Raw genomic sequence first — 13,683 nt, forward strand, 5'->3', positions numbered from 1 at the left:
TCTCATGCGTTGTGAGACCGAGGTCTGCACTCGGCTGGGAGTCTGCTTGAAGATTGTCTCCCTCTGCCCTCCCCCTACCCATGTTTTCTCTCTCTCTCTCTTTCAAATAAATACATAAATATTTTTAAAAAATCCATGGGAAAGTGGGCCTGTGCATTTCAAATCCGTGTTGCTCCAGGGTCACCTGTACTAAGATTCACAGTCAGAATTTGGTGGAAGGATTCTAACTCCTGCTTTTACTTTTGTTTTTTTCCAAATGTTCTGTGAATCTTTATTACTTTTATAGTGAAATAGAGAATACATTCCAATTTCCTAAGTTATCCTGTGACGAAACATAAGCAAGCACAAAGAAGAATGAAAACAGAGGCCACTTGAACATCGCAGGCAATTTTCTCACGCGTTGCCAACAGTACAGAGACGTGACGAAGCATGTAGACCGAGGCAGGTATGCAAAGATGACAGCAGACCTAAGGTGGCAGCCGCGCCAGGAGTGAGCTTTGGGAGCCGTTGCCCCCAGGCCCGAGAAGCTGCCACAGTCACGAGAAGCTGCATTTCCCAGAAGGGCGTGAGGTCGGTTTAACCAGACGCACCTGCGTCCACAGGCGTCAGGACGGTGGGGAACACGAATGGACCACCTTGGTAAGCCCCCGATGCCGCACGCCTCCTCGGCCAACCCAAGAGTTGCTGTGAGGGTGCAGTCAGGCAGGCCACGCGTGTTCTGCATTCCATTTCTGAGAAGGAATAGAGGAGGGACCCCAGAAAAGCCAGAAGAAGTCGGATTTGGACTTTGCCAAAAGTATAACAAAATTAAAGCAGTAGAGGGGCGCCTGGGTGGCTCAGCCGTTGAGCATCTGCCTTCGGCTCAGGTCATGATCCCAGGGTCCTGGGATCGAGCCCCGCATCGGGCTCCCCGCTCTGTGGGAGGCCTGCTTCTCCCTCTCCCACTCCCCCTTGTGTTCCCTCTCTCGCTGTGTCTCTCTCTGTCAAATAAATAAATAAAATCTTTAAAAAAAAAAATTAAAGCAGTAGATCTGGATCTTGCTGGAGGCCCTCAGCTTTTCTAGTTGTCCGGAAACTGAATGAGCCTTGCGTTGATAAATATTCCCAATTCCCCTTCACCCCCACTGACGGAACAAAAGCAGCACTGACTTTCCACAACAAATGTTTCAGGCACCTTAAGTTTCTGGGGCAGATTAATTCTTGCCTCTGCTTCAAGATAATTTGCATTTGAAGTCTACTCCCACAAGAATATAGAATTCAGCACATCAGCAACACCAACCTTTCTAGTCACCTGCTCCAGCCCCACATTAGAAAGAAAACAGATCCTTGAAAAGCACGCTGTAGTAAGCAAGTTGGTTTCAAACTTTTCGTTAAAGATACCGACACTGGGCCCCCGGCTCCTCCCCATTCCTGCTCTCATGGAGCATCCTATTGCCTGCAGCGAATTTCCTGAGATAGGAAATAGCAAAGGGCCTAGTTTGTCCCGAACTGTAACCAGGGGGGTCACGGTTAGACCACCTCTGCAAATCTCTAATAGCCACCTCTTGTGACCACCTTCCTTGCTCTCCAAGCCCAGACTTTCTGTGAACAAGGCATGGAAAGAGCGCCACCTCTGTGTGAAGTGTGGTTCCTCTCCACTTCCTAGCCCCCAAATCACTAGGAGGAAATGCCCTCATTTAGGGGTGGATGGATCAAATCAAGACTGGAACTCCCTTGGAGGATGAACAGAACTGTGCACAGGGCCTCCTGGGAGCATTATCAGAGCCAAGGGCGTGAAACCAGAAAGGAAACTAGTGAATGTGTGTGTGTGTGTGGGGGGGGGGTGTCTTATCTTAAAACGGGGAGAATTTGAGATGAGTAAAGATATGGATCAAATGCCAGGGGACAATTCCTCCTGCTGGGAATAGCCCCGGGGTTCCTTGCTTCTTGATGCCCGTTGGGAAAGCACACACAGGGGTCCCCTGGCCGATAAAATGACCTCAGGGGCAATGGGAGGTCAGCACTACTCCCTCAGCTCCAGACCAACAAAGCTGGACAGTGAGAATCACGCTGCTCTTTGCCCAACTTGCCTACCTGCCCGAGAAAAACAGGACATGATTATCAGGGAGGCGGGTGATCCAGCTGCGCTCAGCGCTCCGAGGGGCTCAGTAAACACCTCAGTGAATCAGCGAACAAAGCTGCTGGGAGAAAGCTGTGCGCGGGGCAGCCTGGGGCAGCCAGCGCCGTAGCTCTAAGCAACTTTCAGCCACTCTACAGACTGGCCCCAGAGCATTCACTGCCCCTCCTGCACCTCCGAATGTTGCCTTCTGACTGGGGCTGTCACGTGAAGCCAGGGAGACCTCCTGACACAGGCGGGTGTCCCTGGGCAAGTTCTAAGGCCCGACCCAGGGCTGCCTGCAGTGCCTTGGACTGGATGCCTGGACTGGCCAAGAAGCGGTCAAGCTACCATTGCCAATAGCTGGACATGGTTCTTGGCCCTGGAGGGGCAGGTGATAACACACAGTGTTTCTAGGGATAGTGCATGGTGTGCATGTTTATTCTACATCTGGTCACAGCAAATCTTACACGCCCAGATCACAGCCAGGCTAAGTGTCACATAGCTACAGGCGGCTGGAAGAAATGGAAACTGCTCTGGTGCACATGGCCATCTGGGCAGAAAGCGCAGCAGCCTCACTGGCCTGCTTGGAGGCAGCGAGGCCACATTCCCATCTCTAGGCCCTAGGGACATCTCTGAAGGGTGATTCCAGTTTGGAGCTTCCAAAATCCTGGGTGCCTCTCTGGAAGCCAAGCCCTGTCCAACAAGTCATTCTGAGTCCACGCTGTGCCAGAACCTCGAGCATCTGCAACTGATGTCAAAGCAGCTTGGGAGCTGCAGAGGGACCTTAGGCTGGATCACAGAGCAGCTCTGGGGGCCCTGGGGCTTCAGGGCCGACGATCCTTTCTGCGGAGTTTGTGTCCCACCTGGGATCCCCGCTGGGCAGCTCTCACCAGGCCTTTGAACTGTCCCTGCAGCTTCACCTTCTTCCTGCAGGGAAAGGAACAGAAAGGTCATGTCTCCCTGAAGACGAGCAGTCCCCCTCGCCATAATGTTGAAAGATGGCTCCCCCAGCATTAGGAGGAATGGGGGGGAAAGGGTGCTGCCTGGCAGTGGGGAGCACGTGATCTGGGTAGACCAGGTGCTCCCCTGCTTGAAAGAGCAGTTCAAGTCAACAACATTTGTGTGTACCAAGGACGTGAAGGTGCATGTTAAAAAGTAAAAATTAAAAAACCGGGAAACACTTGAGCCATTAAGTTGAGGCCCTCCCCTCTTTGGAGCACAGAGCTCCCCGGCCCCGCGCGCACCATCCCAGCCCAAGCCTGCGCGACCCAGTACATACCTGCGGTTGAGCTTGGTTCTGTTGAGGGGGATGTAGGCATAGGGGTCGAGCCGACCTTTCTTCTTCACGTCACCCTTTGCTTTCTGCTCCGCCAAAGACACAGAATCAGCCAGAAGTGTAGGGTTGCCCCTCCTCCCTGCTCTTGACTTAACAGGACCCATGTCCTCCCCTTCACTCTGTGCCTTGGTGGCACCAATGGGCTCCTGTAGCCCTGCAATGCCACCCAACAAGGGCATAGATGTCAGATGCTCGCAAGTCCTCAGTGGGCCCCTCGCTGTGGCCTGAGTCTGGCCCACAAGTATGCCTCTCCAGAAGGGGGATGGGCACAGCTGCCCTCGTCCTTTCCCAGAGGTTCTGTCTCTACTCACAGCTCTTACCTTGGCCTTGTATTCAGCCCCAGGCGTAGCCTTCTTGGCCACAGGGCGGTGGATGCCAGAGCCTCCGGCTAGAAGGGGAACAGAGAGGCCATGAATCAGGCAAAGCCAGGGCAGCTTCCTCCCAGGAGAAGGCAATGGGTACCTTCTCTCTGCAGAGCTGCCGGGGAGCAGACAAATCAAGGCTAGCAAACAGCTCTGTCCCCTACCAAGCAAGGACAAAGACCTTCCTCGAGAAGGGACTGTCCGGTGGCTTGATGGTTTAGACCGTGGGCTCCTCAGGCTGACCTGAAGCTGCAGAGACCTACAAGTGACCTCTGAGAACATACACCTTCTCCACTAACATAAGCCACCCCCCAGTCTCCAAAGCTAAATCTGCTCTGTTTGTTCTAGGAGAAAGAACACAGGCTTTGAAGTCAGACAGACCCAGATTCAACTCCCTGTTGAACCACGACTGGCTGTAACCTCAGCAAGTCTCTGAATTTCTGGAGCTTTTAACTGCATCTGTAAAATGAGGTACTTTAGGCTTCAGCTCATTCGAGCTTCACACCAACACTGACAGAGAAAGGCAGCTCTTGTCCCATTGTACAGACTTGAGAACTGCGGGTACAGAATCCCCGGTGCTTTCCAAGTCACTTGTCATTTCCAGTCTGGATTTTAACACACTCATGGGTGGAATCCTACAACGATGACTCAGGAGGACTCTCTAAGATGATCTGGATGAACCCCACTTTTTCTTTCACAGGTGAGAAGCTAGAAGCTCAGAGAGGCAGCAGGACTGGGCCAAGTCAGCCTCACAGCTGAGAGCAAGCAGTCCTGACCCTCCTCCACACTGTCTGGTTCTGCACCACATCCCCTCAGAGCAGAGGTGAACTGGGTAGTGAGCCCACAGAGGGAGAAGCCATGAGGCTCTCTAGCTGGATTAGGATGCTGTAAGGCTCTGAGGACACACCTGCTCCTGGGGTTGGGGACTTTCTACAGAAGCCCCTGTCCCTCCAGATGCACAGCAGGGGCTCTGCTCTGGGGACTCGAGGCCAGGGGCTGCCCTCAGGGGAAGGAGGCAGAAGTGAGTAAGAGACCTCCCCTGGCCCTGGGCAGCCACGTTGGTATCTCTAGCAGCTGCTCTGGGGAAAGGAACAGCTTAGGGGACCAGAGACAAATGTGTAGGGGAACCCCCTGGGCAGGCTCAATATTGACCCTCCCAGCTGCCACCTTCCATACAGACTAAGGTGGTCTCCCCAAACCCAGCCTGACTCAGGGCTGGACAAGAGAGGCAGACACCTCCCAGGAAAAGGGTTGCGTCACAAGCCTCATGGAAGGCCTAGGTGGGTGGGATAGAGATGGGGCTCAGGGGCTCCCCAGAAGGGCTGGGGGCTCCATGCATAGGTCTCCTGACCCTCAGGCCCCGACACTCTCAGCCCCTAGCTCAGTCTTGGGTGACATATTGGCCAATCTTTGTCAGTGCTGACTGACTGCAGTGGGGCCATGCAAACTCCCCTGTCTAATGCAGGGGATAGGGAACACAGTGTCCCAAGAGAGAAGAGTGGAGGCCTCACCTTGGTACCGAGGGGGCATCTCCAGCTCCTCGTCATCAGCCTCCTTCTGATGCTTGAGCTTCTGGTGTTTCTTCTATAAAGTGGTGAGCAAAGTTCATTAACAAGGGAATATGATCATCCTCATTAATGTTCACAGTAAAAGCAAGCAACCTGTGTTAGCAGAAAAGGTTCTTTGCCAAGCACTCTACCCTCCACTTACAGATGAGAACACCAAGGCTCAGAGAGGGTAAGAACTGTCTAAGATCACACAGCTAGACAGCACAGAAGCAAGGTTCCAGCCCGGGCCCTGACTGCAATCTCATCTGGCTGCTTCACACAGAACTCCTGTCCCAGGGCTCCAAGTGCCTGTCTGGGCATCTTGACCTAAGCTCACGCTCCTATTCAGAGGGGGCCTCCTGCATCAGGGGTCTCTCAGACCCTCAGCTACCCTCGAACCCTGTAATTCTCTGGTATTTTATGTCTGGTTTTCAGCCAGGTCTCCAAATGGAATTCTGCATGGGTGCAATGCTCCGATAACAAGGTAGCGCCTTGGGCCCTGGTGGGAAGTTGAACATTTGGCTAGGGACAGGGCATCTGTGAATATGATACTAATGAAAGCAGTAATCTGAGGAAAAGACCACCAGATACTATACTCATGCGCTTGACATGTACAATCTCCTCAAGCCAGCACAATAATTCTACAAGATTTACATGTGAGGAACTGAGTTTGAAAGGTCAGGCTGAAGCCAGAATGGGACCCCAGGACTGCATCTTCACTACTAATACTGTATCCCCTGCCTATCCCCCTGTCCCAAGGGGGACACCCAGGAAGGCTGGATGGACTGGCCACAGTCTGAGAGGACAGAGAGGGAAGACACTGCTCCAAAATGCCCCCAGAAGTGCTGTTTGCTGGGCTTGGGAAGGACAATGAGGGGTTGGGCCCACATCACCCTCGCTGGTTCAGGTGGAGTAGGTGAGAGGCTGCACTCCATCCTGGGAGGTACCAAGGGGGTTAAATTCTTGGGCTCAGGAGACTGGAAGGCCAGGGTTCAAATCCCTGCTCTGCATCTAACAACGCTTGTGACCTTGGGCAGGCTATTTACTTTCTGTAAGCCGCCTCTGGAAATGGGGATAAGAGTCTCCGTCACCTCTGAGGATTAGGTGAGGTGACGCGTGGGGCCCTTTGCACTTCTCAATGGTGGCTGCCTCTGCCCCGTGCAGGAACCTGCCCCTTGGAACACACTGGCTAGCTGCTGACTTTGCAGTTCACACAGCCTGTGTCCTCGGTGGAGAGATAAAGGGCTTTGCCTTTCTTCCTTCAGCTGGACAGCTCAGCCCACACGGAAGCATCGGGTGCGTCAGAGCCCCCCCCACGCCCCACAGAGTAGTCACCCATTACACTGTGTCCTGTAACGCACACCACACCCTCTGGACTGCCCCCCTCCACACCACTGCAAGGCTCTCCTGTGCACTCTGGAAGCAGGGCAGGTGGGTATGTGCGTGGCGGCGGGGAGGGGAGAGTTACGGAAAGATGGCCGAGAAGCTGTCAGCCCAAGGCTTTGCCCTGAAGGCACAGCCCCCCCATCAAAGGAAGTACTCACACTCCTGACACCCATGTCTTCCATCAGGTCAGCCATCTCTTCATCCTCCCCTGGAACCAAAAGGAAGAAAGGCCTGTGAGCAGGCAGGGAGCACCTCTGTTTGCCCAAAGCCCACACACATTTCACCCTTCCTCCTCCTGGCTCTTCAGGCTGACAGAGCCGGCAACTCCAGCCCCAGAAAACCCGTGTCCTTCTGGGGGAGACAAGACCCCTGAACACCGACCGCCCCTTTATCTTTCCCATCCTAGGCCCCAGGGATGATGGCCCCTTAAGGAAGTGGTGAGCCCACTTTCGAGATAAACACAGCTTGTTTTGAGACCCTAGGAAAGCCCTGGGTTTCCTGAAGAGTCAGGCATGCCCCAGCCCCACAGATGTTTTCTGCTTTACCGGGAGGACAGCTTCGTTCTCCTACTTGAGAATCCCCCTTTTTTTTTTGCCCTCTATGTGCTGAGCGCTGTGAGGGAATGACCGAAAGAAGTCTGAACCAAAGAAATACACAGACAACCCAAGTAAAAATAGATAAAATGGACTATCGCAAAACTTTAGAACTTCCGTGTGTCAGGGGACACAACAAACTGAAAAAGCACTCTACAGAATGAAGGAAAGAATGTGTTTTCAAATCATACAGGTGTTATAGGGTTAACATGCAGATTATGTGAAGGCCTCCCACAACTCAACAACACAAAACAAACATCTCAGTTAAAACGAGCCGAGGGTTTGCGTAGACAAAGGGAACTCTGCCTCACACTCAGCACGGATGAACCCTGCACACACCACGCTGACAGAAATACGCTGGTCACACACAGAAGACAGTGCCTCATTCCACTTACATTAGGCACCTAGATTCGGACTCAAATTCAAATGATTAGAGAGAGATTCTGGAATGGTGACTGTCAGGGGCTGGGGTGGGGGCCAGGAGGAGTTGTTTAACGGGCAGAGAGTGTCAGTTTTGTAGCTGAAAAGGGTTGTGGAGATTGGTTGTAAGACAACGTGAACGTACTGAGCACCAGTCCACCGCATGCTCAAAAACGGTTTCACGTGGTAAGTTTTATATTACGTGTACTTTCCCGCAATTTTCTAAAAAAGTTATCAGTTTAAAAGTATGAAATTGATGGGCTGGCGGGGGGAGACACACTCAAGCGAAATCAATCAACAAGCAAATAATGTCACAAGACAACCTGGGACGACATGCCCCCTGCTGGGCGGTACCCAGGCTTTCCAGAAGCGCGGGGGGATGAGGCCAGAAGGTTGGGGCCACAGACAGGCCACATAAAAGCACTCAGGCTGGATCTTAAAGAGCGGGGAGGCAGAAGGAGAAGCGAGGGGTGTTCTCAGCACCAAGGATGTCTGGGAAAGAAGGGAGCAAGGAGACTGGACCGTAGAGAGCAGTGAGAGGGGACAGCTGCGGGACCGAATCTGGAACCAGTGTGGTCACCCTCCCACCAAACACAGACACGGCTGTTCTGGCTATCCACTTCATCTACAAACATCTGAAATAGGTATTGGCATGAGATCCATTTTGGAGTGAGGAAATTAAGGCACAGAGAGGTTAGTGATTGTCCCTGGTCATATAGGAGGTAAGCCGGGTGTAGCGGGCGCCATGAGAACGCTGGTTAGGAGTCTGCAGTGAGTCAAGGGCTCAGGGATCATGGCAGTGGGAACAAAAAAAAAAGGCAGGCAGATAAATGTTAGAAGACAGGCTTTCTGATCCAATGGATGACACAGGGGAGGTGGGGCAGGAAAAGACTCCACAGGACTGAGACTTCCCACCAGGGTGGCTCCTGAACAACAGGGGACCATGCAGTCAGGAAAGGGACAGGCTCCAAGCCTGGGTCTTCCGACCTCTAAATGAGCTTCCAGGCCTCAGCCAAGTTTACATTAACAAAAAACAACAAAAAACCCCAAAACAAAACAAAACAAGAAACAGAAAAAAAAAAAGGAAGAGAAAAGAAAAAAATGGGAGAAGGAAAGCAGAACAGAACAGAGGCTGACAAAGTGCGTCACGCATGCTTAAGAGGAAGTCGGGCATTTTGAAAGTTTTGTTTGAATTATATGTGTACTGTATAAATGGCTAGTTTGCAATAGAAAGATTTCTTAACGTGGTCAAAAAAGTTTGAGTCGCCTTAGCTCCAAGCTCCTTATCTCTGCTGTTACCTATGCTTCCCCAGCAAGTGGGCACTGAATGAATGAGGGAATCAACAAGGAGGGAATGAATGAACAAGCGAGTGCAACAAGACTTGTGTCTAGACTTGTGTCCCTAGAATGGGCAATGGTCCCACCTTTCGTGCCTTCCTCTTCCTCCGTCTTGGCCATGGCAGCATCGTCCTCCTCCTCCTCCCGGATGATGAGGCGGCCATCGGCGCTCACCTTGAAGCCATGGTCCTTCTTCTTGCCCCGGCCGGGCCCAGGCTGTGTGGCTGGCGTGGCAGAGTCGGGCAGTGAGGTGGTGGCCGGTCAGTCCTAACCCACCCACGGCCTCATCCTGACCAACAAGACGGGTGCCTGCAGCACAATGATGTGGGTGTGTGGTGGCGAGGGGTGCCCGCTGGCCTCCGTGGAATTCACCCCTAACCCCTGAGCTCGGCACCAAGGCAAGCCTGTTTTCTGGACTCACGTGCCAGCCGCTTCTTGCTTACCTAGGACTCGCTGGGCCACCTTAGGGTCCAGGAAGTTGAGGGGCTCATCCCCGCCACCCTCCTTCAGCCACGCCTGGCTCCTCTGTTGGGCCAGCCTCCGACGCTCCTTGGCCTGGCTCCTTTCCTCCTCCTCCTCCTCCTCCGAGTCAGCCAAGAGCTCCTCGATGCTAAGGACAGAGAAGTGGCACATCCCAGTGTTCCCAGGAGAGGCGGGGGCAGCTGAGCATGACCTGGGCAGGCTGCAGGCTGAGGGAGACCAGGTCCCCAGGACCCCACTATGGGTCTTACCTGTCGCCTTTGCCCTGGGCAGGCTCCTCTCCCTCCTCCTGCTGATCCTCTCCCATGGCAGCCTGGTTCAGAGCACGGTGCCGCTTGGCGCGGGCCTCGGCTTTCCGAATGTTTACCAGGACTTTGTGGTACCCCTCAGGCAGCAGCCCCTTCACCAGCTCAAACCTGCGGGGCAACGAGGGGCTGCTGAGGCACGCTGGCCACAGAGTGCTCTCCAGAAGTAGGAGCGTTCAGCCACAGGGGAGGGACTCGGACCCCCCCAACTCCTTCCTGGCCCTCCCCCCTCGGGCAGGCGCACAGACCCGAACTTGCGGATGAACTTGGTGAACAGGTTCCGAAGCTTCATGCGGAAGTGCCGCCGCATGTCGTCTGAAAGCTTCCCGATGGCCTCCATCTGCCGGGCAGAGCAGCGAGGAGTCAGGGGCGCCCTCCGCCCTGCCTGCCCTCCCACCGCGCTGCAGACCAGGCACACGGCGAAGGGGCGAGGGCCACAGCAACCCTGCTCCTCGCCCACCCCTTGGTCCGACTGTGTTTCCACAACCTGGGCGGCCCTCCACCTTCCCCCTAAGCCTCCTCTGTGACAATCCACGGCTACCCTTCCGAGATTGCAGCTTCAGAGTCTTCTGAACAGTGTCTGGCATCTCACCTGTGTTACCTCACTGAATCCTTACAACCCCATGAGGCAGATCGATCATGACCCCCAGTTTACAGATGAGGAAACTGAGGCACCGAGAGTTAAGTGGCTGCTCCATGACCAGGGGCAGCAGTCAGCCCAGGTCTCTCTGATGCCATGGCCCACGCTATGCCCCAACACCACCAGGCTTCTCTGGGTTCCACACATCCCTCCTACCACCCTGCGTTCATCTCGGGCTGGACTATTCTCACACCTTCGTCGGGCTGGGCTGGGACCCATGAATGGGTGGCAGATCTCACTCTCTGCAGTGTCTCCAGACAGGGCTGGGGGCACAGGGCCCCAACGATCCTTTGAAAGGCTTTTATAAATTCTCAGCACCCCATGACAGACCACTGCTTTAGCCCTTCTCATCCCTGGTCCCCAGTGAGGTGGCTTGGGAGGGTAGGGGCAGGCTACCTTGACCCCCACCTGCCCTTTCTTGCCTTGACCCAAGGCCCGATATGAAGACAAGAGGCAAGAGGGACCTGGAGGTCTGATGCGACCTTGCCCAGCTGGAAGGGAAACACTGAGGCAGTGGAGGCAGGGGCGGGACAGACCCAGCTGAGGGGCTGGAACCCAACCCCAGGGGGCTCTGTGGGCCCTTCTGCAGCCAGCAGGGCTGTCCAGAGGAGCTTCCTTGAACCCAGAAGGTCAACATGCAAGTGGGGAAAAGGAAAGCAAGATGAGGGGCCCCGCTGGGGGAGAGTCCTGGGGGTCAGTTCTGAGCTTTGCGTTCTGGTCCCAGGGCCCCTCTCACTAGCACTGTGACCTGGGGAAATCTCTGGCCTCAGTTTCTCCAACTGTAAAACAAAGGTGGCCCTGCCTACTGGCCTTTGCCCTGCAGAGCGCTTGCTTCTATGGAGGGGGAGGGGGCGGGTCACAAGAGGTGACCTGGCACCACGCACCCTCCTCACTCCCACCGGGTACGTGTTACCATACTGGTCCTTTCCAGGGCTCCTGCATGACCTGTTCCATGAGATAGTGCACAGCTAAACACATGTTTGGGACTTGCTGGCCTCGCACTCACTGGGTCCATGCCAGCAGGCCAGAGGCCAGGCTGCCGCCCACTGAGGGGAAAGGGGGCACTTACCACCAGCGGCACGTGCTTGGCCAGGTGCGCCACGTCCATGACAACTCCCACCACCTTGATGAAGCCCAGGGCCGACTTGACCACATCACGGGTGCGGGAAGCCAAGAGCAAGCACACATTCTCCAGCAGCTGCTCTACCGTGCTGGTCCCCATGAGACCTGTGGGGGACCAGAGGGCCACTGTCAGAGATGCCCGGGACCCCATCCAGACCCAAGATCCCTGTCAGGTCACATGAGGTGGAACTAACATTTGGGGGACTTCTGTGTGCCCAGCACGGTCCTAGTCACTCCCCATAGAGTACAGCCAACCTGTTAGCAAGTCCTGTTTCTCTCCCTCATATTAGGGGTAAGAAATTGAAGTTCTAAGAGGTCCATAAACTTGCTCAAGCTGTCCCATGGTTGGTAAGAGGCAGAACCAGGACTAACATCTGGGTACGGCACCTGACCTCTGATCCACTCTGACAGTGGGCCACGAGGCAGCTGCAGGCGGGCAGGAAAGATGACATGGGCAGCAGAGGGGACAAGAGGCAGCCAGGCTTGGTTCTGGCTCTTTCTCCTCCCTCGAGGAAGGAAGGTGGTAGCTACCCTATTCTGGTAATGACCTTATCCTGACCTTCTGGGCATTTTCCTACCCTGAGGGCTCCCCAGGCTTTCAAAGATGCAACATTCACCTTTAAACTCAAACAGGAGGTGCGTCAGGGCCAGGATGCTGCAGCTGACCATGGTCACGGCTCCCACGAGGCCAGGGTAGATCAGGACAAGGTAGCGCTGCAGGGCCTCTGGGAGGGTAAGACGAGGATAGTCACCTGAGGCCAGAGCCCCTCTGCCCCTGCGCCCTGGGCTCCCCAGGGAAGGGGACTCCCAGCCAGAGAGGAGCAGCCTGCCCAGCTCCAGAGCCAGGAAGCTCTCCCCACCTCTTCTCTTTGGCCAGTGGCTTGGAGGGGTGCCTCCCCAAGGCCTGTGAGCAGAGCATCTACCCCAGCCCCGTGTCACCCACACCTCACCTTCCTGGTTTGGGCCAAACCGAAGGAAAGCATGGCCCATCTCCACCAGCAGGGCAAAAGCATTCTTCCGAGCACCCACCGACACCTCCTTGGTACACAGGATCACCTGCCCGGACAACCCCTTGAACACGTGCTCCGGAGCTGGCCACCATGGGATTGGTTGGTGGCCTGAGGCAGAAGGGGGCAGGAGGGGCACCCACGCTCCCAGGCAGAGAACTGAGTCACCCCTAACCCCCATACTGCTCTCTCCTGATCCTGACAGGTCCTCAGAAGCCACACTGCAAGGAATCCCTCAAAACACACATACACCCCCCTCCTGCACCCCTCACCTCTGGGACGAGGGCAGTGATGAACTCCTCATGCTCAGCTGACAGCTTCTTCACGATATGTATGAGGCACTTCAAACGGGGCTGCAGGGCAGGGGGGAATGATGGTTAGGACCCCTCAATGCCACCTGCGCCCCTCGAGTCCCCGGTCTCCGGGGTGGTCCTCCCCTGGTGTCGCCCATCCTCCTGCAGGCAGAGCGTGGCTGCTTTGGAGGCCTCACCCTCTTGGCAGGTGAGGAAGTGCTCCGCAACGAGTCCAGCAGGGTCGTCTTCAGGTCATCCAGGTGGCTCTGCACAAAGCGGGCCCCGGGGCCCTGGGGGCTGGCACACACCTCCTCCAGCACCCGGTAGGCCTTCTTCTGTACTCCGTGGGCCTTGCTCTGGGAGGGGGCATATGATCAGGGTTAGGTGAGGAAGGGGACTCTGGGGCCCCCCATCCATCCATCCACCCACCCCCCACCACTGTCCAACAAGAGTCAGAGAACAGCCACCATTAACTGTGACCAGCACTGGGGGGGGGATTCGGGACCAGGACCTGCCTCTGGAGCTCAAGAGGTCTGAGAGGGCCGGCGGAGCATGGACGGGGGTGGGGTGGGGGGGTGGTGTTAACTCTGTGCCGGGCAGGGGATGCTGCAGGGAGAGAGGCCACCCCAGCCTCCACTCCACTCCACTCACCGGCTTCAGGTGACGTTCATCCAGCAGCGTGAACGTGCAGTGCCTGGCACACACCAAGGCCTGTATGCCCGCACACCTTTCTGGCTGGAGCACTGCCCTCTCCCC

General features: G+C 55.3%; 1 protein-coding gene across 3 annotated transcripts in view; it reads right to left on the bottom strand.

Annotated features, from left to right (window-relative positions):
- Nucleotides 1-2,107: 2,107 nt before the first annotated feature.
- The window catches only part of RRP12 (ribosomal RNA processing 12 homolog), a 29,273-nt gene continuing 17,697 nt past the window's right edge, over nucleotides 2,108-13,683 (bottom strand). For all 3 annotated transcript variants that reach the window (XM_044916568.1, XM_044916567.1, XM_021700254.1), the window contains 14 exons: nucleotides 13,125-13,283; nucleotides 12,907-12,987; nucleotides 12,578-12,683; nucleotides 12,245-12,352; nucleotides 11,575-11,732; nucleotides 10,114-10,205; nucleotides 9,812-9,976; nucleotides 9,524-9,690; nucleotides 9,167-9,304; nucleotides 6,888-6,937; nucleotides 5,308-5,380; nucleotides 3,755-3,822; nucleotides 3,378-3,460; nucleotides 2,108-3,025 (listed from right to left, as the gene is read on the bottom strand). In XM_044916568.1, coding sequence (XP_044772503.1) covers nucleotides 2,923-3,025; nucleotides 3,378-3,460; nucleotides 3,755-3,822; nucleotides 5,308-5,380; nucleotides 6,888-6,937; nucleotides 9,167-9,304; nucleotides 9,524-9,690; nucleotides 9,812-9,976; nucleotides 10,114-10,205; nucleotides 11,575-11,732; nucleotides 12,245-12,352; nucleotides 12,578-12,683; nucleotides 12,907-12,987; nucleotides 13,125-13,283 — 1,551 coding nt within the window. In that variant the 3' untranslated portion in view covers nucleotides 2,108-2,922. The remainder of the gene's footprint in view (nucleotides 3,026-3,377; nucleotides 3,461-3,754; nucleotides 3,823-5,307; nucleotides 5,381-6,887; nucleotides 6,938-9,166; nucleotides 9,305-9,523; nucleotides 9,691-9,811; nucleotides 9,977-10,113; nucleotides 10,206-11,574; nucleotides 11,733-12,244; nucleotides 12,353-12,577; nucleotides 12,684-12,906; nucleotides 12,988-13,124; nucleotides 13,284-13,683) is intronic.

This window comes from Neomonachus schauinslandi, chromosome 6, assembly GCF_002201575.2.
Source record: "Neomonachus schauinslandi chromosome 6, ASM220157v2, whole genome shotgun sequence".
In the NCBI taxonomy this organism is placed as follows: domain Eukaryota; kingdom Metazoa; phylum Chordata; class Mammalia; order Carnivora; family Phocidae; genus Neomonachus; species Neomonachus schauinslandi.